This window comes from Anomalospiza imberbis, chromosome 5 (genome assembly GCF_031753505.1).
Source record: "Anomalospiza imberbis isolate Cuckoo-Finch-1a 21T00152 chromosome 5, ASM3175350v1, whole genome shotgun sequence".
NCBI lineage: Eukaryota > Metazoa > Chordata > Aves > Passeriformes > Viduidae > Anomalospiza > Anomalospiza imberbis.
In genome coordinates, this window is record NC_089685.1 from 62150950 (window position 1) to 62175814 (window position 24865).

The 24865-nt window shown below is 39.1% G+C and overlaps 1 protein-coding gene across 5 annotated transcripts in view; it reads left to right on the forward strand.

Annotated features, from left to right (window-relative positions):
• EP300 (E1A binding protein p300) overlaps window positions 1-24865 on the forward strand; it is a 61153-nt gene that overhangs the window by 32161 nt on the left and 4127 nt on the right. For all 5 annotated transcript variants that reach the window (XM_068191371.1, XM_068191373.1, XM_068191374.1 and 2 more), the window contains 23 exons: window positions 687-780; window positions 1111-1245; window positions 1649-1766; window positions 2270-2444; window positions 2831-2908; window positions 3742-3851; window positions 4344-4499; window positions 5568-6011; window positions 6507-6695; window positions 7551-7707; window positions 8243-8361; window positions 9578-9817; window positions 10369-10457; window positions 12933-13013; window positions 15145-15201; window positions 16640-16717; window positions 17767-17834; window positions 18493-18643; window positions 19193-19339; window positions 19756-19869; window positions 21489-21654; window positions 22288-22452; window positions 24484-24645. In XM_068191371.1, the coding sequence (XP_068047472.1) occupies window positions 687-780; window positions 1111-1245; window positions 1649-1766; window positions 2270-2444; window positions 2831-2908; window positions 3742-3851; window positions 4344-4499; window positions 5568-6011; window positions 6507-6695; window positions 7551-7707; window positions 8243-8361; window positions 9578-9817; window positions 10369-10457; window positions 12933-13013; window positions 15145-15201; window positions 16640-16717; window positions 17767-17834; window positions 18493-18643; window positions 19193-19339; window positions 19756-19869; window positions 21489-21654; window positions 22288-22452; window positions 24484-24645 (3293 nt within the window). The remainder of the gene's footprint in view (window positions 1-686; window positions 781-1110; window positions 1246-1648; window positions 1767-2269; window positions 2445-2830; window positions 2909-3741; window positions 3852-4343; window positions 4500-5567; window positions 6012-6506; window positions 6696-7550; window positions 7708-8242; window positions 8362-9577; window positions 9818-10368; window positions 10458-12932; window positions 13014-15144; window positions 15202-16639; window positions 16718-17766; window positions 17835-18492; window positions 18644-19192; window positions 19340-19755; window positions 19870-21488; window positions 21655-22287; window positions 22453-24483; window positions 24646-24865) is intronic.

Genomic DNA, 24865 nt, shown 5'->3' on the forward strand with positions numbered 1-24865 from the left:
TCTGTTTGGACGTTCCAGACAGATGTATACTGAATTTTTTTTTACTAACTGAGAGGTAACTGTAGTGTGTGAAGAAAAGAGGCAATTTTTATGGTGATTAAGATTGGGTATGATTCAGAAAACCAGATTTTGTTATGCAACAAATTAGAGGTGTTTCCTGCAAAGGATTGTTCAGATTTTCCTTCTTACAAGCATTGGAGGTAGTTGTAGGATCATCAAGTATGGAGTGGGTGAGAAGGGACCTTGTCTGATGTTGGTGGTAACTGATGTTTTAAGTTTTTGAAGCCTTTGTGAATATATATCCGAAGATTCTGAATGAAAAAATACCCAACTGCTTCTAAACAAAAAAGCAGAAGTGGTTGGACTCTGTCATTAGAGAGTCACAGGAGAGGATATTCTGGAACATAATACTTGGAGCAAATTGAAATCACTTGTTTGTAGATAAGTTCAGGAAGATGTGCAGAGGAGTAATGGGGTTGATGCTTCACTTGGAGGTCACCAGTGTTGGGCCTTGGGCTTTTTCTAAGTTTGTCAAAGAAAGAGGGGTGAAGAGAGCAATGGGTAATTAAATTCCCTTCACAAAAGTCCAAGTACTTGAAAGTCTAAACCCTTGTTATTGCTGAACAGTTACTGATTTTGTGTGGTAAATGGGCTCTTAATTTTTTCGGTATTCTTCTGTTTTCTAGGTGCAAATCCAATGGGAGTGAATGGAGGAGTAGGGGTTCAGCCTCCTAATCTGCTGCCTGACTCAATGTTACATTCAACTATGAATTCTCAAAAGTAAGTTGAATCCTTTGTACCCCAGTGATTTTGTTTTGATCTCATGGCACTTCTTGCATAAACAGTGGAGTAAATGCCATTGATGACTATCTCTCCCATTGGATTTTGTAGTTTTTGTTGCAGTTTTCCAAGTCCTTGGGTAGAACAGCATGTACTCTTTCACTGTGTTGTTTGGTGTGTGTGTGTGCAACTATTTCTGCAGTTTGTCTATTGATTAGGGAATGGCTGAACTAGCACTTTGTCCTAACATTATTCTAAAAGAGGCTATGATTGTAAGATGATTAAGCTGGGGCTAGACATTTGCACTCAATTCTTGCTCTGTTTTTGAAGCCCCATGATGAGTGAAAGCGCCAATGTTGCCAGTTTGGGAGCCATGCCAACAGCTCAACCATCCAATACCGGAATTCGAAAGCAGTGGCATGAAGACATTACTCAGGATCTCCGAAACCACCTTGTTCATAAATTGTAAGTAGCAAATATCAAAACAATCTCATTAGGTGAGCTGCTGCCCCAGAGGTGTATTGGAGGCAGAGGGGTTGCAGAAGGAAGCCTGACTTGCAGAACTAGAGGGCTAAGGAGTGAATTTTGTCAGGATGCATGGAGAAGGGAAAGCAGAAGCCGAAAGATGGAGCTGTATCTGCTGGTTTGGGGCTGTTGTCTTGGAAGTTTCCCACTCCATACTCAAGCTATCTACAAGGGGCTCAAGCCATCTACAAACATCTACTGTCCCTGGAAGAAGCAGCAGTATCTGCAGTCTGTCAGAGGATTTGCTTGCTGCTTTGTGTTCACATCACTGGGGTTAATGCTGGTCTGGGAACATTCTAATCACTTGCATGCATTTCTTTAATATTTTTTTCTTCCCACTCAGGGTCCAAGCCATATTTCCTACACCTGACCCTGCAGCACTGAAGGATCGACGTATGGAGAATCTGGTGGCATATGCTCGGAAAGTGGAAGGGGATATGTATGAATCAGCAAACAGCAGGGTGAGATGCCATCTCCTGTTGTCTAGTTCTGTGTATTTCTACCTTGATCCTGTGCTGATTGGGGAGGAAGAGGAATGAAAGCACAGATGGGACTTCCAAGCTAAGGAAACAAGTGTTTAGGGGCTGCTGGATGAGGTCTAGGAACCAACCGGTTGAAAGCTGCTGCCTGGATGTGCCAGGAGTTGAGATGTGATGTGCCTGAGACTTGTCACTGTCCTCCAAAAGCAGTGTTGAAGCTCTTCACTGTGATTGTCCCAGAGAAATGTTGGACACAAGAAGATAAATATTTGGTGTTGGTCTAATAATTGAGAGCGGTGCCCTTAGCAGTGCCCCTTTCCCCCCCTCTATCTGTCTGACAGTCCCTGCAAAGGGAAAGACTGTCTCCCACCCCAAACAAAAATGTGTGTCTGTAAGCTGCTTTGCAAGTCTGAAACACTGGGACCAGTTGACTTTTCTTAATGTGTGTCTCATCTCCTTTCTTGATTTTTATTCCTCCCCAACAGGCAGAGTACTATCACTTGCTAGCAGAGAAGATCTACAAGATTCAGAAGGAGTTGGAGGAGAAACGAAGAACCAGGCTGCAGAAGCAAAATATGATCCCAAATGCTCCGGGCATGCCACAAGCTCCCATGAATCAAGGCCCTAATATGGGACAGCCACAGCCAGGAATGTCTGCAAGTAAGAACATTTAGGTTACAGATCACTTGGTGCAGGAAATCCTATACTGTCATTTCAGTGGTCTGGTGACTAGTTAGCTGTTCATGGGTACCTGACTTGTTTGTGAGCTACTGTTCATTGTTCTACCTTGATAACATGCTTTAAATTTTTCCCCAGTTTCTGAAAGCTGATGAGGATATTTCTGTCACTGGAATGTACTTCTATTTTCAAGGAAGTTCTTGAGTTTTGCTCACACTTTGAGGTCTCTTTAATAATGTTTAGTTACTGTATACACTTACTTTCTTTATACATGAGTTTTAATGTGTAATTCTCACTAAAATGTTTGATGGATAAATCCTGGTGGTCTTCTGAATATCACTATCTTACTTCAATGTCTTTTTTTGCAGATGGTCCTCTTCCTGACCCAACCCTGATACGTGCCAATGTGCCAAACCAGATGATAAATCGCATGCAGGCACAGCCAGGTAAATATTTGAAGAAAATTTGCTACTGTGATTTTTAAAGGAATCTTGGATTTGGACAGGTCTTACTGAAGCATCAGAGACCTTGTATCATGTGCAGTTTTTACATTTGGTTAAGAAAATAGCTTATCTATATTGCATAAGTTTTAAATAACTATATAATATATATAAAACACTACCTCTGGTAGCATTTCGTCTTGTGATTTTGAGCTGCACATTAGCCGCCTGCTTTGTTAAATAAAGAGCTTGATGCTTTTGGAATTTCTGATGATGTATGCATAGGATGGTGGGATCAGACAAACATGGTGAGCCTAGCCTAGCCAGCTCAGGTGAGGACATGGATGTGGGAGAGGGCATGTGGTGAGACTTATTGCTCAGAAAAGAAGGGCAGAACCTTTGCTGCACATTCAAGATGTGTTATAACCAATATGCAAAGTACTTGAAGTTAAGATACAGTTTGACATTCAGTAAGTGAATTTCTAATATGTAATTAAAATAATGGAACTTTCTGTGGAAAGTTGATCTTCAGCAGCAGGTGAGACAATCAGTATTTGTCACATGTTACAGTAGTTCTCAAATGTAATGAGTTTTAATAACAGTGGAAACAGATGTCTTGAGAGGGGAAAAGCTGGTCTGTATTCTGAAAGAGTAGGTAGCTCGATCACTATATTTAAAATTATTCCACGTAACTAGTTAAAAGAAGGCAGTATTTGATTGAAAGCTGGTTGCTAGAAAGCAAAATTAAAGAAACAGTATTTCTTCTCGAAATGTTTAATGGTGCCTAAAGAAGATTTCAGGTCTTTGTTTATACGTTGTTTTTTGGCACAAATTCACAGGAATGAATCAGTTTGGTCAGATGAACATGCAGCTGTCACCAATGGGACCCCGACAAACCCCTCCTCTTCAGCACCCTGGACAGCTAAGTCAGGCCGGGGCCATGAACCAGGTCAGTGCGCCTTCCCTCCAGGGTTGAGTTCACCGGTTTGCTTCTCTTGTCTGTGGTTTCCATAAAATCAATCAATAAAAGAAATTTAAAAATCAATCAAGCATCACTTCTTCATTCTCTTGGTCCTTTGGTTTCTGTCTTTTGCTTCTCCTCTAAGATCTGCCTGATTTATAGTAAATCTTAGATATTTGTGGTAAGAATTGCCTAAAAAATAAGTTGAAGTGGCTTTTTGTTGCATTCCTAAAACAAGGAACCAAAATAAATCTTAAGTTACAGTCCCAATCTGAAATCAATATCCTTTTACTTAGCTTTTAAGAGAAATAGTAATAAGTTCTGTCTTATGGGAAGAGCTATAAGCAGGCTTTTTACGTTGTATCCTATAGATAAGTGGCAAGCATCAACTTCTGCAACAAGATAATTTTTTTTTTTTTTTGAAAATGTTATGAAGGTGTATGCACATTGTGTGAAATGAGTTGCTTTCTTTTCCACCAGATGGGATTTCCTTCACGTATGCAGCAACCAGGAGTTGGCCAGCCTTCTGGTCAGAATCAGTTTCTACAGCAGACTCAGTTCCCTGCTTCTTCCCCGGGAATGAACACAGCGAGCATGCCTATGACTCAGCCTGGCAATCAGACGCCAGTATCTCAAGTAAGTTTCTGATTTCCTGGCAAGGGGTCAGTGACCTTTGTCATGAACTGGTTATGATTGTTGGTTTGTAGTAATGGAGAACAACTTGTTTCCTTGAGAGACTTTTGCAATTATAATCAACCAAATTCATTTATCGAGACTTTTCATTTTCCTGGCGTAGCACTGGGAATGACAAGGGTGAAATAATGTTGACTTGTTCTCAGGCTTAAATTTAGGTGTTAGAGAGGAATTGTTTTAGGTTTGTTTTTATGGAGCAAAGAAGAAATTGTGACTCAGCATGCAGTAGTTAAGATTCTCTTGCTGAACATCAAAGCAGCAGAGCTTGAGAAATTAAGAGGTGGCAGAATAAGTCATAAAAAGGCATGTCTGTCCAGGCCTGTGTGTTGCTGGCTTTGGGGGATTAAGAGGGTTATCACTACTGAAGATCTGAACTTACAGTCTAGCAGTTTCCTTTCTGTCCTCTCCCTCTCCCTTTTCAGCAAGAACCTTTCAGGCCAGGAAGAAGTAGGGAACGTCAGTTTGCTTCTCATTGATGCTTCTTCCTAGTTTGCAGGCAAGATTACTGTGGAGTTACAGTTTTTTATCTTGACCAATACAATTTTTTTTTTGGTAATTTTATAATGGTAGAGTTAAAGCTGTACTTACTTGTGATGGTAAATTCAGTTTCTTATCTTGGGGGTGGAGGCATGGGCACACTAAGTGTATTTGAATGCAGTTCTTCACTGTGGTACATTGTCCCATATTCAGGATGTACAAATCTGCAGTTTTAGAAAGAAATGTTTTGCGAACTGGGAGTGTAGGTGTGCCATTCTTTAAGTGTATCAACAAGTAGAAGTTATTCTATTGAAATTTCTCTTAAGAGAGATGAATATATTATAAAACAGCCTTATATTTGTGTAGAACAAAATAAATCAAGTAGACCATTTCTGCTTTTGAAAGAGTTTTTAAAAGTGAAGCAGATGGTTTGTCAAATTTTTAAAGTACGCTGTGGGAAAGCAGACATTTGACAATAATTTCTTTTGCTTTTCTATTCCAAGTCACTGCAAATGTGTACCTGTTTTCCCACAGGCACAAATGACCAGTGCTTCCTGTCCTGTGAACTCTCCTGCAATGGCTCCAGGTTCTCAAGGGAGCCATATTCACTGCCCACCTCTTCCACAGCCTCCCATGCACCAAAATTCTCCTTCTCCGGTACCTAGCCGAACCCCAACACCTCACCACACGCCCCCAGGCTTGGGATCACAGCAACAGCAGGCGGCAGCAGCTGCTGCCACCACTGCCCCCACGCCTGCTCCTCAGGCAATGCCACCTGGACCGCAGTCCCAAACTATGCACCCCCCTCAAAGGCAGACTCCAACGCCTCCACAGGCACAGCTGCCTCCACAAGTCCAGCCTCCAGTTCCAGTTACCCCTTCTGCAGAGCAACAGCAGCAGCCTTTGTCACAGCAGAGCACGACCGCATCTGTTCCCACACCAACAGCACCGCTGCAACCTCAGCACCCCACAACACCTGTAAGGATATTCTTTAATCGTGCTTTCCCTGCAAATGTTTGTGTGTAAGGTTTAATTTTCAGTTGTGTCTCCCTGGCATGTTTAATATTAAAATAGGGTTATTTTTTGTATTTGGGGAGTAAACTTTTTCCATCAAGACAAGTCTGTAGATCATCTGCTGTTTTCAGAGAGGAAGTATTTTACAGAATTCTTGTACATGTTTTGAAATTCACTTTGAAACGTGGGTGAGGCTTTTGGTTATGTATACAGATGCACAGTACTTATACAATAGGGGAAACAATGCTGTTTTCTGTAGACAAGGCCTTCTAGTGCATGCCTCTGATACATGTTTTCCAGGAGCTTAGGTTGTGGGGCCACTGTATTCTTCAGGGAAAGCAAATAGAAGAGTACTAGAGTGCTTTTAAATTTGGTGGAAATGTAGCATAGGTAAAACATAAATTAGAAAAGGAGAATAGGTTTGTTGAAGCCCGTTTGTTATGTGTTTTGTTCCCTCAGCTTTCACAGCCAGCTGTGAGCATTGATGGGCAGGTATCCAACCCCCCATCCACCAGCAGCACAGAGGTGAACTCTCAGCAGACTGTTCCAGAACAGCAGCAGCCACCCTTGCAGGAAGTGAAAATGGAGATTAAAACAGATGAAGGGGAAGCAGAACAAACCGAGATGCAAATGGAGGAGAAATCTGAGGTGAGATTGTTGACCAGATGTTGGGGTAGAATACCTGCATCTAGTACTGCTGGATGCTTTCTGTCATTCCTTTCAGAATTCAGTGAGAGCTGTAGGTGCTACCTGCTGCTGCTGCAGTTTTGATTGTTGTCTTTTGTCTTACTCCTAAAGGAAGGTCAGTGTTTTCTGGTGAAATTGTGGTAGTAGAAGTCAGTGGCCACAGAAAGGACCATTATAATGTGGTTGCTATGAAGCTTTGCTTTGGTAAATGCCGGAGTGAGGGTGCACTTGGGTCAGTCCTACAGCTGTTAAAACAGCAGATACTAGGATGAGGGGAAATGGCTTCAGGTTGTGCCAGGGGAGGTTTAGATTGTATATTAGGAAAAGTTTCTTCACTGAAAGGGTTCTCAAGCATTGGAACAGGCTGCCCATGGAAGTGGTTGAGTCACCATTCATAGAGGGATTTAGATGATGTGTAGATGTGGCACTTTAGGATGTTGCATAGCAGTGGACTGGGCAGTACCACATTAATATTGGACTTAATCTGAAAGGTCTTTTCCAACCTAAATAATTCTATACATACATGATGGACTGCTTTACTGGGCTTTGACGACTTGTCACTGAGGAGACCCAGGAATGTGGCTGCCAGTTGCATCATCGTGGCAGCTCAGCTGTATGAGAGGCTGTTAAAACTGCCTGAAGAGGTACCCATGCTGCTATGCAGTGTTTAAAGATGCATTTGCTCAAGTTTTAATCGAGTTTTGACTACAAAGGAGATAGAAGAGCGGGTAAGCAGCATGACAGATAGGTTTAAAGGACAGAAATGTGGATGGGTGGCCAGGAGACTTAAGTGAAAGGCTCCAAACTGCTTTCCAGGCTAAAGTAGAACCAGTTGTGGAGGAATGTAAACCAGACCCAATGGAGCAAGAAGAGAAGAAACCTGAAATTAAGACTGAAGTACCAGAGGGGGAAGAAAGACCTACTACTCCAGCAACTCAGTCTTCTCCAGCAGCTGGGCAGTCTAAGAAAAAAAGTAAGCAGAAAGACTGTTTTTACTTAAATTGACTGCATCTCCCTAGAGAAATCTCTGCAGAGGAAAAAAACCTGGGCTTTCCTTTTTGGTACTTAGTGGATTATGTGGTACTTATATGGATTGTTCCTTGTGGCTTTTGGACAAAAATATCTAATAATACATGTGCTTATAATTGGCTTTGGGCGAGTTCTTTAAGCCTTTAGAATTAGACGCTAAGCCGCAGTAAAATTGTCAGTACAATGGAGATTTGAAATACTCAGTTATAGATTCCCTAGACAATTTTTTGTCTTGGGGCCTCCAAGAGGGGATGCATCTGGAATGTGAACCATCTCTACTCATCAGTGTCCTCTTATGATCACAGGTGATCATTTTAATATCCTTCTCGGGAGTCAGAGTTGCAGAGGATAAACAAGCCATGCTTAAGTACCTTAAATCCATTGTCTGTCTGTCTTTTTCCACAGACATCACATTTTCTAGCAGGTTTCTTCCTTGCAGCTGTTTCTGCTATCTTTCTAATGTTGACTATTTCCCAAAGTTTTCAAGCCAGAAGAGTTGCGGCAGGCACTTATGCCAACACTGGAGGCACTTTACCGTCAGGATCCGGAGTCTCTTCCATTTCGACAGCCTGTTGATCCCCAGCTACTAGGAATTCCTGTGAGTGTCTTAGCAAGATAATTTCCTGGTTTAATTCAAAACTACTCTATTCTGACATACCTGTTTGAGAGCAGCTTAGATCTGTTTTCTTAACCCCTTCATATTGATGTGTTTGGGGAGGTTTAACTTAGGCAGTGGAACATACAGGGTCTGACTTAGGGAAGTTTGTTTGGTTCTGTGTTCCTTTTACTAAATAAGCAGATATAGCATGCACTGGAATGATTTACCAACAGAACCTCAGTGCTGTATGGCCTTTTTATGGTTGTTGCTTCATGTTGTGATGCTCTTATTGCTGAATTTCATAGTTGTTTCTCATCATGTATAAATCTTTCCTGAAGATGTGGGAAATTAGGCAGTTAAAACCCACTTAAAAATGTCCATTAATGATTGTTATTTGTTATAGGAAAGGAAGAAATAATTTAAGTTACAGGTTTGTTTACATTAAATTTTCTTCTTGTTTTAGAATTGTCTTGAGAAGACAACTATCATTCAAGGATCTGTGTTTTTAAACTCTCTGAATTGACCACACAAGTTTACAAAATATAAACAAATACATAGATGTAGAAGTCTTTTTTAGGTGCTTCAGATGATGTTTTTTTACTGAAAGAGTTTTTATTTGCTCTTGGTGTGGGTTTTTTTTAAGGCAGATGCTGCAAAATTTCAAGGCCTGCTGTATTACAAGCATTTATACACTTGCTAATATTTTTACAAGCTTTCAATTGACTGTCATTCTGCAGACTTTTGTGGATGTATCACCATCACAAATGGTGGATTGGAAAAGGGCATTCTTTAGAGGACACAAAAGTTTTATCATAGAATAAAGTTATTTATTTTTGTTAGGTTTTCTGGGCTACCAAAAACAGTTGCTTTATATTAATGTTCTAATGTAACTCTTTGGATCACTATGGCTGCAAAAACATTGGCATTTTCTACTATTGGTAATACTTGTTTTGCTGATTAAAATTAGAGTTACTTGTTTTCATTAGTAGTGAATGAGCAACAACACTTGAGAAAGAAAGGAATAATGAAAAGAAAGCTCTGGGGAATTATATGGTATTACTTAGAGATTGCATTCTGTGTGTCACAAGCAGTTTGACAATCAAGTCAGGGAGGAACCTGTTTTTCTTGATGAGAATTTATACCTAGAGAATGCACATGCTGTCATGTTACAACATAGTTCTCTAGGAGGGTTTTGATGTGCTGCGTTTTCTTACAGGATTATTTTGACATAGTGAAGAACCCCATGGATCTTTCTACTATCAAGAGAAAGCTGGACACAGGACAGTATCAGGAACCGTGGCAGTATGTAGATGACATCTGGCTCATGTTCAATAATGCCTGGTTGTATAACCGCAAAACATCCCGGGTATACAAGTACTGTTCCAAACTGGCAGAGGTGTTTGAGCAAGAAATTGACCCAGTTATGCAGAGCCTTGGTTATTGCTGTGGAAGAAAGGTAAGAAAGTAAATATCTGTAGTCTGTTTCTTGCTTCCTTGAATTGAAGGGGTAAAATATAGCAGTTGCAGTTGTTATCAGTTATGGACTGTCAAAAATTTCTGAAGTTCACCAGGATTTAGCAATCCTGAGTAATCTGAATTTGAGTATTTTGTGGCTCTTCTAATGCTATCTAGTCCTTAAGCAATCTAATTGTATGTAAGCCCTTGGGGGAAAAAAGTCAGCAACAGAAGGCTTATTTTGATTATGACAAACTTTTGCTATTGCAAATTAAACAGGTGTGTTTTTATTACTTCAGAAGTTCTGTATTTCACTGTATACTGAAATTCTGTTTTCCTTGTTTTGATGTGCTTTCTGTCTTTGGAGAAGACTTACATTGAGAATAACAGCCCACTCAATGTCTTTCGTGACTAGCACTTTGCACACTTTACTGTACAGAGAGATCTGTGCACGGAGTAAGGTGGAAATGTTCACTGTCTGGGTCACACTTGCTTCCCATGGAGAGCAAGTGAAAATGTGTGAGTACTAAGGTGACCCATTCCTTTTTGCAGTTGGAGTTCTCGCCACAGACTTTGTGTTGCTATGGCAAACAGCTATGCACAATCCCTCGAGATGCCACTTACTACAGTTACCAGAACAGGTAAGGAAAACTCAGCTGGTGCAGTTTTGTGCATGCTGCAATCAATCTGTTATAGGCATGCATGTATTTACATAGACACCCTCTTTATATGTGTTTACACCTTTATGTTTTAAGATAAAATTTTTTGCTGGAAGTGCTCTTGAATAGTTTGCCTTGTGTGCTAATATTGATTTCTTTGAGCAAAAGTTCACTGCAGCATTTGGTCATCTCTCCTTTGTTTGCAGACATATGATGTATTACTACATTTTGATCCTGCAGTTAATTAAATCTTCAATTACCTACAAATCATATATACAAGTCTGTTGCCTTTATTTCCTACTGTGCAGCAGTTTTTTCATGCAGAACACTGAGCAGACTATACAGAAAGTATATTAATGCTCATAATACATATTGGTTTTGGCAAGTCTTTGGTTTTTTGTGATTTTAACGCTGAAGAGCAAACTTACTTCTGTATTGCACATCTCAACTGGAAGATCTGTGTATTCAGATCTTCAGCAGATTGATGCTTGCTTTTTCTCACAAAGTTTCTTAAAGGGAATTGTCTTGGCAGTAGCTATCGGTAGCTCTGTAAAATGCTGTCCCTTCTACAGCTCTTTTGAGCATCCTTTTTTTCTTGGGGTTTATTAAAGGATTTAAATTTGACTTCTGAAAAGAGGTTTCTTGCTAGTCATCTCTGAAGGTCATCTCTGGGGAAGTGAGGCAGGAAGAAACAGGCAAACACATGCTTTAACATTCCCATATTCCCTTGCCTGTCATCAGAATGTATCTATTAGAGCAGAGAACTGCTTAACTCCAATATCCATCAATTTATTTAGTTCCTGCTCTCCATTCATTCCAAAACCTAAAAAAAAAAAAAAAAACAAAAAAAAAAAAAAAAACCAAAAAAAAAACAGCCCTAAACAAACCAGAAGGACAAAAACGATTTTACCTGAAATTTTACCAAAATTTTCCGAGAATTGTAGTTTCCTTAAGCACCTGGTCAGATGAAAGCAATCGAAGATTACACAAGTTACATCTTAACCTTTTAAAACTTCATAAAGGTTTATAGCAGCAAATGGTGGTTTTTAAGCTTCTCCTACTTCTTTAGTCCTATACTACCCCGCAATAGCTATTGTAGTTTTAGACATGCATGTAGTGTAGAGCTTGTCATGTCATTGCTTGTCATTATCTTCTGCTTATGTTTGTCCATAGGCAAGTACTAGATGAACCAAAAGACTATTGCTCAGAAATCTGACGTTTGACATGTTTTCAAATGTTAGAAGGGAATGTTTGCATTGTAACAGGTGTCTACGAGTGGCTTGTTGATTACATCATACATACAGATGCATATATCTATAGATTGAAGTGTATAATTCCAGAAGTACTGGTCTCTGCATTATCTCAGATGAAAACTGGGAAAGGAGGTTGAGACTTGTCTTTTTAGTCTAACAGTTGCTAATAACGTAGTGTGGCTTTATAATGAACTTGTTTGAATGTTTTTATTTCTATTTTAGCTGTCTTGTGCACTCAATTAGCATGCCTTATAATGGAGAAGCACCAGCTTTAGAACATTTTTGAAGGCTAGGGTAGAATCTTGAATTAATTGCTATTTTATTGAAGTACAAATGAAATCTTTCTCTGTAATGCTTGCTGTAGTGATGGCTGGACTGTTCTGTGTGCAGACTGGGCTATGGCAGAGTCATATCCATGTAGAGCATTATGTGTCTAGTTAATGTTATTTAACATGGAGTTTGACAGTTCTATTAGTCTGTAAGAGTTTTAAGGACAGATTTTATTGTTCCTAAAGTTTCTGATATTTAGCTTTTCCTTTCAACTGGGAGAGAATTCTGTGAACTTTTAGCATTTATACATTTAAGATGGAAGACTACCTCTCTTCCACTGATCTCCTGCAGATCCTCCTCCCAACAGAACTGCTGTGCTGATGTACAAGTCAGAGTAGCAGTTCCTCCTTCCTTCTGCTCTTTCCCCTGTCTCATTTTAATTCTTTGCTGTACGTGGCATGGATTATTAAAATGAAGAGGGTATGGGTATGCTAAAATGGAATACTCTTGCTTAATTTATTTTTATCGTTTGCTGCTTGTGAACCCATTTGAGAGATTTAATGCTAATCTGTGCTTTGCCTTGGCTTTCTGCTTTGTGTTGTCTTGTCTTGCTTCTATGTTTTTGTTTTTGTCCTGCAAACCCCCATTTCTTTGTTCGTGTGTGTGTTATTTTTTTAATTTCTCCTTCATGCTTGTCATTGTCTGCACTTGGCTTTGATTGCGCAAAAAAAAAATCCAAACCAAAAAACCAAACCAACCAAACACAATGTGGGGCCCATAAATCTGCATCATTGAATATCCTTGTCGCCGTTGATGACCTGCTCTCTGCTCCTGTCCCTTCCTTGGCCTGCTGTGATTGGTGGCTCCGTTGCTTGACTTGGGCTGTGTTGTGTGGATGGAGCAGTTCACCCAAATATGGCCTTCTTGCTGACAGGTATCATTTCTGTGAGAAGTGCTTCAACGAAATCCAAGGGGAGAGCGTTTCTCTGGGAGATGACCCATCACAACCTCAAACGTGAGTTATTTGTGTTTGCTTGGGCTGTGCTTTCATGAGCTGTATCATGGCCTACAGTGCCTTCTGTAGGGAAGGGGGGTTCGGCTCTAGGTTTTTAGGCTAGTAGAAGGTGGATGATATATCCTTCATAAAAGCCTGGACTTACACTTGTCTTTCAAACCTGGACTGACTGAACTAGTGAAAAATAAGCACTTAGTGCTTAAAATTGCAACTGTACCAATAGAAGGGAAAGAAGAAAATGGCTTTTTCCCTGGAAAAAAAAGTGGAAGTATTCTACTGCAGAGAAATAACCATGCCTGCAGGCAAGTGTGTGACAGACAGCTTGAAATATCAGACATACCATTTTCTTTATACCCTAGCTATGCCATTAAACTTGTATTCAACATCAGGTTGTTTTTCATCCAAACCAGAAGCAGGCAACCTCCTTTTGCCATACAAATATTTCACTACAGGAATGCCATCTGCCTATGAGAAATGCTGTGCAGTAGTTGAGGACACAATAAAAGGCTGTGCATGGATTTTACCATGTTGGTGGCAAACTCTTGGGGCAGTCTCTCGTTTTGCTGTATCCTCCTCATACCTCTCCTGAAAAAGATCTTGAAACAGAATTTTTGGAGACTAAGGAAGCCCTTGAGGGACAAATAAGTGCCAAGCAGTTACTCTTTGAGCTATACAAGAAATCCCTTTCAAGGAAGGAAGTGCAACAACCCTGCAGGTAGAACAAAATGAGGAATTCAGGAAAAGTCTGAAGCCAGAGGGAGAGTTGTTGAAGTTGGTAATTGGACAAACTGAGTTAACTTTCATTTGAAACCAGATCCTGGATGCACTAATGGATGCATACAGAACAGTACTGGAAGTGTCTGTTTGGGTTTGGGATGATGCATTGAAGTGTACTGAAAGAGGGTAGATGGAGATTAGATACAAGGAAGAAGTTCTTCACTATGAGGGTGGTGAGGCACTGGAACAGATGGCACAAAGAAGTTCTGGATGCCCCATCACTGGGAGTGTTAAAGGACAGGTTGAATGGAACTCTGAGCTACTTGGTCTAGTGGAAGGTGTTCCTGACAATGGCAGAGGGTGATGATGAATTAAGGTTCCTGTCAGACCAAACCTTCCTAGGATTCTGTGACTTCCCTTTCTGGAATGAAAAAGGAAGAAATAATATTGTGTGCTGGTCAGTGCAATGGGCCATTTCATGTTCCTGTGGATAGATGGATTGCTATTCTAGTAGAAGCATAGATCCAAAATTTAATCACTATAGAGTCAGAGAGCACATAACAGGAATATACATGGTGGGTCCTGTTTAAGTTCCATGCACCATATTATAAGAATAATTTGAATTAATTTAAAAATTTAACTTCATCTTTTTTTTTATAAAGAGCTTCAAGTATTCTGCAGGTAGCACGATTCGGAATAAATACTGAAATAAGAGGAGATAGGAAGGTTAATCTCATGCAAGTTGGAGGGAGTCTGTGTCATTGCTTCTCAGAGAGGGACATACTGATCTTATGTTATGCAGAACACTCTTTGGGGTAAATTCTCACAGATTTGAGTATTGTATGTTCTGAACCACGTAGCTTAAAATTTCTGTAAAAAAGATGAAATTTTAGGCCTTGAAACTGATGTAGAGAAGGTAGAGATAATGTATAGTAATGGCTGGGGTTGCAGGGTTTGGAAGCTGAAATTTATCATTTGAAGTTGATGTAGGAGGAAGGCTAGGGGAATCTGAAAAAAGATAACCTACCTTTCTCAGTAATCAAAGATAATTGGAATTCTCTGCCTGCAGAATACGGGAGGCATATCAAGTAGTCTTTTCACCATTAAATACTGATCAGACCTATCCAAAACTTGAATTGTCAACAAGCTTTAATATTTATCCTGTAGTAAAACTGAATAAGGGAACAATGTTGCTCTGTACAAGAGAAAAATAATGTTTTCCACAGACAAAGTGGAGTGGCATACACTTTAGTTGTCTGTCACTGTGTAAAATATAATTACTTTCCTTGTAGTGCCAGTGAGTATATAAAAACTTTGCTTGTAAGTTTTGTCTTGGTTTGTGGATAGGTGTGATATTGCATGAATGTTTGTTGTCTTGTGTTAAAACTGAGTTTTATTGCCTGTTTCTCCATAGCACAATAAACAAAGAACAGTTTTCAAAAAGGAAAAATGATACACTGGATCCTGAGCTGTAAGTATTGCTGTCACTCTTTGAATGATCCCCATTTTATTATAAATACTTTGTAAGATACATGTTATGCATTCACCATCAGTTTTGCCTTTGAATGTTTCCAAATTTGTGTAGCTCTGTTAGTTGGTAGGGGCTGCTCAGTAATCAGCAGATCTGGCATCAGTGCTGAGAACGCAAACCACTGTGGCTGTGCTTGAGAAATATGTAACACTGGGTGTATGAGCTGAAATGACTCCATTTTGTTGTCTTGCGTGTAGATTCAACAGAAGGATGAATGCAGATAGCTCTGCTTTGAAACTTTGTTGCAGCGAATAGTCAAGTCTCAGAACTGATTTGAGTCATTTGGCAGTAGCTCTTAGTGCTGTTGGTGTTTCTAGTTGCTGCATTTTACAGGCAGCTGTAGTAGAAGGAAAAGTTGCTATATTTTGAATCAGCCAGTTATTCTGTACTACTCTGAAAGCAAAGCTGTAGTCATTCAGTAACATTAAGATGATGGTGACTCAGCTGCTTTTCTTGATATTCCTGAGCAGTTTTTTGAAGCTGCTTTTTATGGTCCTGCATCATACACATCTATTGCTGCTATTTTGCAGACATTATCTCAGTTCTCAAATGAATGAGGAAAAAGGATATTTATTGTTCCCACACCATGCTTCTAAAGGCACAAGGGTCAGCCAGTTCTTCTGTTTTTTGAGGGCTGTGGGAAGGAGAGAATAGTAGCTTGATTCATAACTTTTCCTTCCCTTTGTTAAAGTGAAGGTAGAATATAAGCCTAATTTACAGTGTGATAGCACTGTAATCTATGCTCTACATAGATTACAACTATTCATTCAAAGTCTGAAACTTTTAGATAGGCGTGTTCAAAAGGGATCAGATTGTCCCAATACCTGAAGCAACCTTAGGTAGTTTGGATAATTATATTCCCCAACATCTGGGAACTAAACCATGTGATGTATCTCAGTTGTCCTTAAATCTCTGCTAATTTTCTGAAGGTGACTTTGGTATTTGCTTCTGGTTCTTCCTTCCCACCTTTCTGCAATATATTTGCAATATACCTCAGGGTTCAAGCAAGTGGGGCAACTAACAGCCAGGTATTTCACATGGTTCTTCCTTTCTGATGTGTGCGAACCCATTTTCCTCTACTCTTTATAGCAACAGGCAGTTTACAGATCTATATCCTTAAAAGGGCTTCACTTGGAAAAAAATGAATGGATGGTGGTAAGACAAGCAAATGGTAATAAAGTGTCCCTGCGTAGTCTGCCTGACTTGAGCTGGCAGGTTCTTGATTTGTTCTGAAGGCTGTTCTCAGCATAGATGTTCCCTCTGTGTTAGACTCAAAAGCCTAAATGCTAGAAGTGCTCTAATAAAGTACTACAAAATTCACAAGCAAGCAATGATACTACTAACCTTTGCTTCCCTTTGCCTTTTTTGCCTTGTACAGATTTGTTGAATGTATAGAGTGTGGAAGAAAAATGCACCAGATCTGTGTTCTTCATAATGAGATAATCTGGCCTTCTGGGTGAGGAATTTCTCCTTAAAAAGTAGATAGCATGTTTACTATTTGGTAGAGCTCATGTATAGGCTTCCTTATATTGGTTACATTTAAAAAACTGTTTAATGGAAGAAGTTACACTCCCTGAAAATTTTATACAATTTATAGGGTAATATCAAATTTAGACAGTGTATCTTACAGTGTTCTGTGTCAAGTTTTCTGATCTTTAATGTTTCCAATGCTTCTTTGTGTGGAAGAGAGCATTTCAGCCTTTTATGTGTAGAGATGCTGGCCCTTCATAGAAAGATGTTTTTAGTTCTGATAACAGTTTCAGACTGATCTGTTTTCTGTACAAATCATACTGCTTCATCACCATCAAAAAAATTTGTAACAAGGATTTAACAGGTGAATCAACTTTTTTGACCTTAGTGATCAGATTAAATTTTAATTTAAAAGATATAATTTTCTTTAGATGCTCCATGGTTCTTGATCAACACGTGTGTTTTCTTCTGATTGATTTAAAAACTTTTAAAATAATGATGAATTATATGTTGATAAAGTTTTATAACAGCTTAAATGTCCCATTTCTTGTGGGACAAATTGCGAGTTTAATGTTCTGTTGTCCCATCCACGTTGCTGCAGAAGAGGGTGGATGTCCTTTAAGTGAAGAATAATCATAAAATTATTTCAGTCTACTATGTATTTGGGCATTTAGAAAAAAGATCAGCCTTATGCTTGGTGTTGCAGTGTCTTATCATCATCAGAGACAGCAGTTTGAGCCTATTTGCACCAAGAATACTTCATGCTGATATTGTCAGACCTGCCAGTGGAGACTTCCCTGGGCTTTCCAGTGGTGATGTGAGCAACTGATAGGGCGTACAGGACCTGGAGCTTAGATCCTCCTCTGCAGCTCTGAAACAGTTGGGCTGTTCTTTGTGCTTTTATTTCAAATTTCAGTTAAGGTATTTTCCAGATCAGATAAGATCTGATGAAAGATTTTGCTTCAAATGGTAGGATGCTAGAGAACTTGATGGTCTGACTTGGGGTGACTTCATTTTCTCTTTTTTTTGCTTCAGCTTTGTCTGTGATGGCTGCCTAAAGAAAACAGGACGAACCAGGAAAGAGAACAAATTTTCTGCTAAAAGTAAGATTCTGGCACTTTCACCAAAAAATTTAAATATGTTAAGAATGGGGAAGAGGTGGCTTTTATGCTTGTGTTTTATTTAAGTTTTTTAAGAGCTCAAGGAGGATACTTTTGGTCAGTTTTGACCATCAATTCTGTAGTGTTCAGAGTGTTTGCATTCACAGGCAGTAGTGTTAGTTAACATTCTATTTTAGAGGGCTAGCAAACTGTTTTAGAGCACTTCCATTATTGAAATATATTATTTTGGTAAGTGGAGATACTGACTTGGCTAGTATGGCTTTATAGACAGAATATACTTCCAAATGCAATGTCTCCTTGTGAAGATGTCTCTGAAAGCAGTGTTTTGTAATCCAGTTTAAGTAATTAATAACATCTGTTCAGGAGAAACCTCAATTGTGATTGACTTCTAAGACAAGATAGAAATTGGGTTGAAATACAGATTCTTTATTCATTTAAATAATGTATAAGCTATAAATGTGCCTTCAGGGGCAAAGCAGGTCACCCCATCTAGAAGTGGTAGGGTCTAAGGGTAAAGCTTTAATTTATGTTAGCATACTGCATGTGTTAAAAGTTACTTTTCATCTAACATCTGAGTAGAGAAATCACATATGAACAGTTCAGTTTTGTATATGTTTAGAGCTGTATTGTCCTCCTGCAGGATTACCAGCTACAAGACTTGGTACCTTCCTGGAGAATAGAGTCAATGATTTCCTAAGACGACAGAATCACCCTGAGGCAGGAGAGGTCACAGTTAGGGTGGTACACGCATCTGACAAAACTGTTGAAGTAAAACCAGGAATGAAAGCAAGGTATGTTCATTTCTAATTTTGCTTTCTTTTTGCAGAAGTGGCAGCTGGTTGTACTCACATTACACACTTGATTAAATAAAATAATTTAAGTTGGAAAACAGTTCTAAGCTTGAGTACAACTGTTACCCTAGCACTGCTAAGGCCACTGCTAAACCATCTTCAAGTGCTACATCTACACATCTTCGAAATATCTCCAGGGTTGGTGACTCAAACATTTCCCTGGGCAGCCTGTTTCAATACTTGACAGTCCTTTTCATGAAGAATTTTTTTCTAATATCCAGTCAAAAAAGACTGTTGTATTCAAAACCTCATCACCAGCCAAGCAGTGACAAACAGGTGTTCCAGCAGCATAATAATTTTTTGTGATGATTGTATTTTTCACAGTAAAAAGTGGGTGCCTCATATTTGAGTAGTCTGTAAACATATAACTTTCAAATTGCACTAAAATTGCACTTAGACTAGCCCTCATATTTGTTGCCTTCACTTAGTAACCTGCATTCTCTGATATGTGAATATATTTGGTATTCCACTCTACCCTCTGGTCTGCAGGTTTGTAGACAGTGGAGAGATGGCAGAGTCTTTCCCGTACCGGACAAAAGCGCTTTTTGCCTTTGAGGAGATTGATGGTGTAGACTTGTGCTTCTTTGGGATGCACGTGCAGGAGTATGGCTCAGACTGCCCTCCACCCAATCAAAGGTGAGGAACCCCAGAAAAGTCTGTTTCACCTTGGTACTCTCCTGTTTGGATGAACTTCCTGTAGTTCTGTACAGAGTTTCTCTGTTGCTTATGTGAGACCTTTAGTGCTCTGAGGTTCTAGAAACAAAGTAGCCTCTCAAATCTTAGAGGTGTTTCTTACTGGAGGGTGCTGGTTGGAAGACAGAGTTCCCTTAAGGATCACTGATGTGTGTTTTCAAGGAAGGAGTTGAATAGTTTTAGGGAGATGAGGCTACGATATCAAAAGAAGGCCAAGTTTCTGGAGGTAAATTAGGATCAGAGACTTTGCAGATGGCTGTTGTAATGGATGCTTCAGATGTATAAAATAACATTAAAAAACTTGTAGAATCACTTCAAAATCTCTTGTCTTTCTCATGCTTTTTTGTTGTTTTTTTTAGGCGAGTGTATATATCTTACCTTGACAGTGTTCATTTCTTCCGCCCTAAATGCTTGAGGACTGCTGTCTATCATGAAATACTAATTGGATATCTAGAATATGTTAAGAAACTAGGGTAAGTATCTTCCAACATTTTCTTCTGTACAGCATTTGTGCTGAGTAGTCTTGCTGCAAATTAAATAACTACATCCTATATTAAAGAATATGGTGCCTATGTATCGACCTGTGATAGAATAACTTGACAACAATGGTGTACAGTTGAAAAGGAGAAGAGAAGAAGGGATTGCAGGCTTTTCAGAGGAGGCCTCTGCTTCAGCTATTTTTATGTTTCCAGATTTATGGAAAACTTTCTTAAGTCTAAGTAGAAACAGTGAGCCCCTTCTCCAGTCCATAAAATGTTGTTGTCATTGTGTAATGCCACGGCTTTAATTAGATTATTCCTTTGGGCTAGCATGTAAGTTCCTACCCTTGTTTATAAGGAGAAATTTGTGTGTTTAGTCTGTACTGGTTAGCTCTGTAACAGTTGTATAAGGCCACTAAGAAATCTTGAGTGGTTGAAAATGTGACAAACTGAAGAGTTAAGAAAGAAAGAAACAAATGGACAGCACCAAAGAACACAGAACAACTGCAGTAACAAGAAAGGTGGAAATTAAATTACCATGATTACTGAAGTAGAAAGGCCAGTGAATTAAACATAATTCTATTGTCAAGGTACCTAGTGTAGGCTGGTGAAGTTATTTGTGGAGAAATTGTTAGGGGCTGTGTTTAAAGCAGTTGATTAGAAAAGTTAGGGGAGTTGAAGTGGAGTAAGCAGTACTATCTTCAGTACCTCAGTGAGGTGGTGTGTTCTTTATTACTTCAAAAGCATACATTAGGTTTCTTTCTGCTTTTTAAATTGTCTGTTTTCTAATCTGTGAGTCTACATTTGCTGCATAGAGCTCAAGCCTAAGCTTTACTTAATGCTATTTTCTGTGCTAATGGGTAACATCACGTTCTCATTTTGGGAGAACAGTCTTGGTCTTGCAGTATCATCTCTCCATATTCAGGCAGAAGGAATGACAACTGGCTGCAGCTCCCAGGGCTTAGGGAGGGTTCTGAAGAGCTGTTTCTCAACAGGGCAAGGATGGTTATTTTTCTCTGATTATTCCTCCTACTAGAGTTCTCTTCAAAAACTTATAGAGAAGAACTGAGGATAAAGAAGTGATATTAGGTGTTACATTTGCTGCAGCTGCTACTAATTGGCTGTCATCTCTTAATAGTACTCTAGATTGTGCACCCGGTACCACAGGTTGGCAGTGCCTGTTCATTCTCAGATATAATTCTAAAACTTTTTCAAAGCGATTCTCAAAAACCAGAGGATTTACAATAGAAAAGTGAATGTCTTTAATTAAATCTGTTTTTAAAATGTTGCTAGGTAAATTATTACTGCTCTGTCTCAAGATTTCATTACTGAAATACCTAGACTCCATCTTTCTCCCATTAGTTAATTGGGAAATAATAGCTGCAGATTTGTGTCAGGCTTTGTTTTTTATGTAGGCTGTAAAATGTGCACCCTTTACATATATAGCACTCCATATATAGCGCTGGATTTTTAAAAATCGGTGAAAAGATGGAAATGTTAGGTCTGGGAACAGCTGCCAACCTCGGTGGTGGCGCCACCTGGTGTGCCAAAGGAGAGCGCGCGCGAGTCCATTGTCAGCGCCCACATGTCGCGGTTTTGTCTGACCATGCCAGGTATACTACTGGACACATCTGGGCGTGCCCGCCCAGTGAAGGAGATGACTACATCTTCCACTGCCATCCTCCTGACCAAAAGATACCCAAACCCAAGCGACTGCAAGAGTGGTACAAAAAGATGCTGGACAAGTCTGTGTCGGAGCGCATCGTCCATGATTACAAGGTGTGTTAAGTGTGTGCTTGGGGGAGATTGGTCAATCTTGTCTTGATTTCTTCCTTGCCTTATGCATTGTGCCTGATTGTTGGTGTTTACTGCATTAGTTTTAAGTGAACTGAGCACCAAAAGTTTAGAGTTAAAACATACTCTCTTCAAAACATGTAGCTTCTGAAATCGTACTAGCAAAAGACTTGAAATAGTTCCTTAGAACAAGCTAAATTCTTGAGGAGTACTGTAAAAGAGCAAAAGAACGTATATGGAATCCTAAATCTTCTTGTATTAGATCAAATTGCAGGGTTAGGTTAGTTAGAAGTATGTAAAATCTTTGGAATAAGGATTTAAATGAACGTTGAGATTATGGTGATTACATTGTCCCAATTGGTAAGAATGCATATTGAAATCTAGCACACAATAATGATTTCTTTCTTCTGAGTGGGAATATTTGAAATGTATTTGACAAACTATAACAGATACACTGTTAAATTTCCACTTAGAATGTGTTCTTGTAAAATGAATTATAATATTAAGCTTTCATTTGTTTAGTCTGCTGATGCCTTTTCTTGTCAGTCATTGAGAATGTTGCCTTTCATCGTGTGACTTGTAATCGTGATAACCAAAAGTGGGCTGGCTCTCTTTTAGGATATATTTAAGCAGGCAACAGAGGACCGTCTAACAAGTGCAAAGGAGCTCCCTTACTTTGAAGGGGACTTCTGGCCTAATGTTCTGGAGGAGAGCATTAAGGAACTAGAGCAAGAGGAAGAAGAACGGAAGAGAGAAGAAAACACTAGTAATGAAAGCACAGATGTAAGGATGCTTCTGCTTTTCATGATCTAATGTAAAAGTTCTGATTAGATAAGGCAAATTATAAAAAAAAGAGGGGCGTAAGGCACTTTGGTTAACTGAGGTTGTCACTTTTCACTCTAAAATAAATTTCAACTTTTAAATTAGAGCTGGTAAAATACAAGTAAGGTACATCTGGATAAACAGTGTGTGTTCATATGGCTATAAACTATCTGATTATCAAATGCAATTTTGTTGAAGCAGCTCCTAGTTGAGTATTTTGTTGCTGAAATCCAGTTGTTATCAATGATCATGTTGCCACCTCAGCCTGATTTGGAAGTTTTTTCCTTAAGTATTAGCTTTTAAATAGTGGCTCATTCTTTTCTTTCTAACTTAGATGATATAACACCAATCTTAGCAGAATGTTCTGAGAAAGTAACGGAATGCTGTGAGTTAGTACTTGACCCTCAATAGGTTTGTTTAGTAGCTTTAAGGCATTGAGGATCTGAAGCACAAATTACTGCTGAACTGTTGTTGGGCTACTTTAAACTAGAGAAATTTCTTGGTGGTGTCTTGTGCAATTTTTTTTGAGAACGTACAGCTGTGTTATCAAGGTCAACAAAAAAACCCTCAAAATAAAAGAGATGCCTCTTAATTCAACAATAAGTTTGAAAGTGAACAGATGCAGAATTTATGCATCTGCCTATCCTTGGATGCTCTGAACTTTTATGGAAGAAATGGTGAATCTAGGATAAGGTTAGTAGTTTTGCTCATGCAGTAGTACTTCTTACTTAACTCTTTAAACACTGCTGCTTTGTCAACTTACCAGATACTAGATTTTTTGGGAGGGGGGATTAAAATTTTTTTGCTGGAAGATCTTTGGATCAAAAATATTTAGGTTTCACGTTACAATTAAAAATTGTGATTCTGCTGTGCTGCTCTTTGCAATACATTCTTTCAAGGTCTTTAATTAAACAAAGTGCAGGAAATTAGGCAACATGATGTCAACTTTGCATTAAGTAACATCTTTCTTAGGAAGTTATTGTTTGCTTCCCACAAGGTATAGCTTCACATCCTCATCTCTAATATACCCAGAAACAACTTGTGAAGGATCATTTAGCGCTCTGTGAGAGGTTGGTCAATATTTAGTTGAGCCTTCACAGCAGTTTGGTCCCAAAATCCAGACATAGGGCCAACTTGCAGTACATTACTATTTACCTTTACTATTATTATTACAAATACTTTTAAGTCTTTAATGACCCTATGTTACATACTTGAAGAAGGGGCAATAATAAACTGTACTGTCAAGTGATGTGATAGTCATCCGTGTTCACTGGGAATTTCCATTCTGACAAAATTTTTTTAAGCTTAGGAAAAATGCTTGTTTGGCTAACAATTACTTTCATCCTCAATCATCTTATGCTGTGGGGTTTTGAGGGGCTCTCTAAGCATCCCAGCAAGCAATAAACTGTTCATGGCAACAGAATATAGTTGAAATTAAGCTGACCTGTTTTGTTTGAGTGTTGCAGGCTATGACAGGTGCATGCTAGAAGTTGCACTACTAATGCATTTTGGACTCAGAACAACAGCTTCATACCAAAATCAGTTTAACGCAGTCTGTTAAAAGTAAATCTGTCTGAGCTGTAGCAAACTAAATCTAAGTGGTTTAAGTCTTTCTTACCTTTGTTTACTGCAATATAAATTGCACTTTGCAGTTATTTTCACTTTTGAATTGCATTGAGAATTCATCTACTGATCCCTTTGGTGGTTGTCCAAGAGTGCGTAGCTGTAACGGACAAACAAGATCATTATATAATGTTTTGCTTGTACATCCTGAGCATCTATGCTTTTAATATTTTTGGATGTATTGCTGATCTTGATATCTTTTTGAGTAATTCTAATGGAGTTAATGTTTCTGGGGACCCTAGTAAGTGTCTTCAGAGTAAATGATGGTGAAGTGTGGTTTGTCCTGCAGTTATAGAATATGTAAAAATAATAAAATTGAGATGTGGTGTTGCCTAGATACCTGACATAAAATGTCTTTAAAATTGCTAGGTGAGCAAGGGAGACAGCAAAAATGCCAAAAAGAAGAACAATAAGAAGACAAGTAAAAACAAGAGCAGTTTGAGTCGTGGCAATAAGAAGAAGCCTGGCATGCCCAATGTGTCCAATGACCTCTCCCAAAAGCTGTATGCCACTATGGAGAAGCACAAGGAGGTAAGAGTTTTGAATGAAGAATGTTTTTTACTTCAGTGAAGAGGTGTACAAAGCTTTGATACTTCAAACAGAGTCGTGCCCTGTAAATTATACAGGTTTGGCTGGAGAACTGAGTGGCTTACCCAGACAGACCAGTACCAGTACGTCTGGGTGCTCTTTGCTACAAGGGCAGTGGGAATAAATGCAGCTGTGCTCATGCAGAACTTCCTAACAGTCTAGA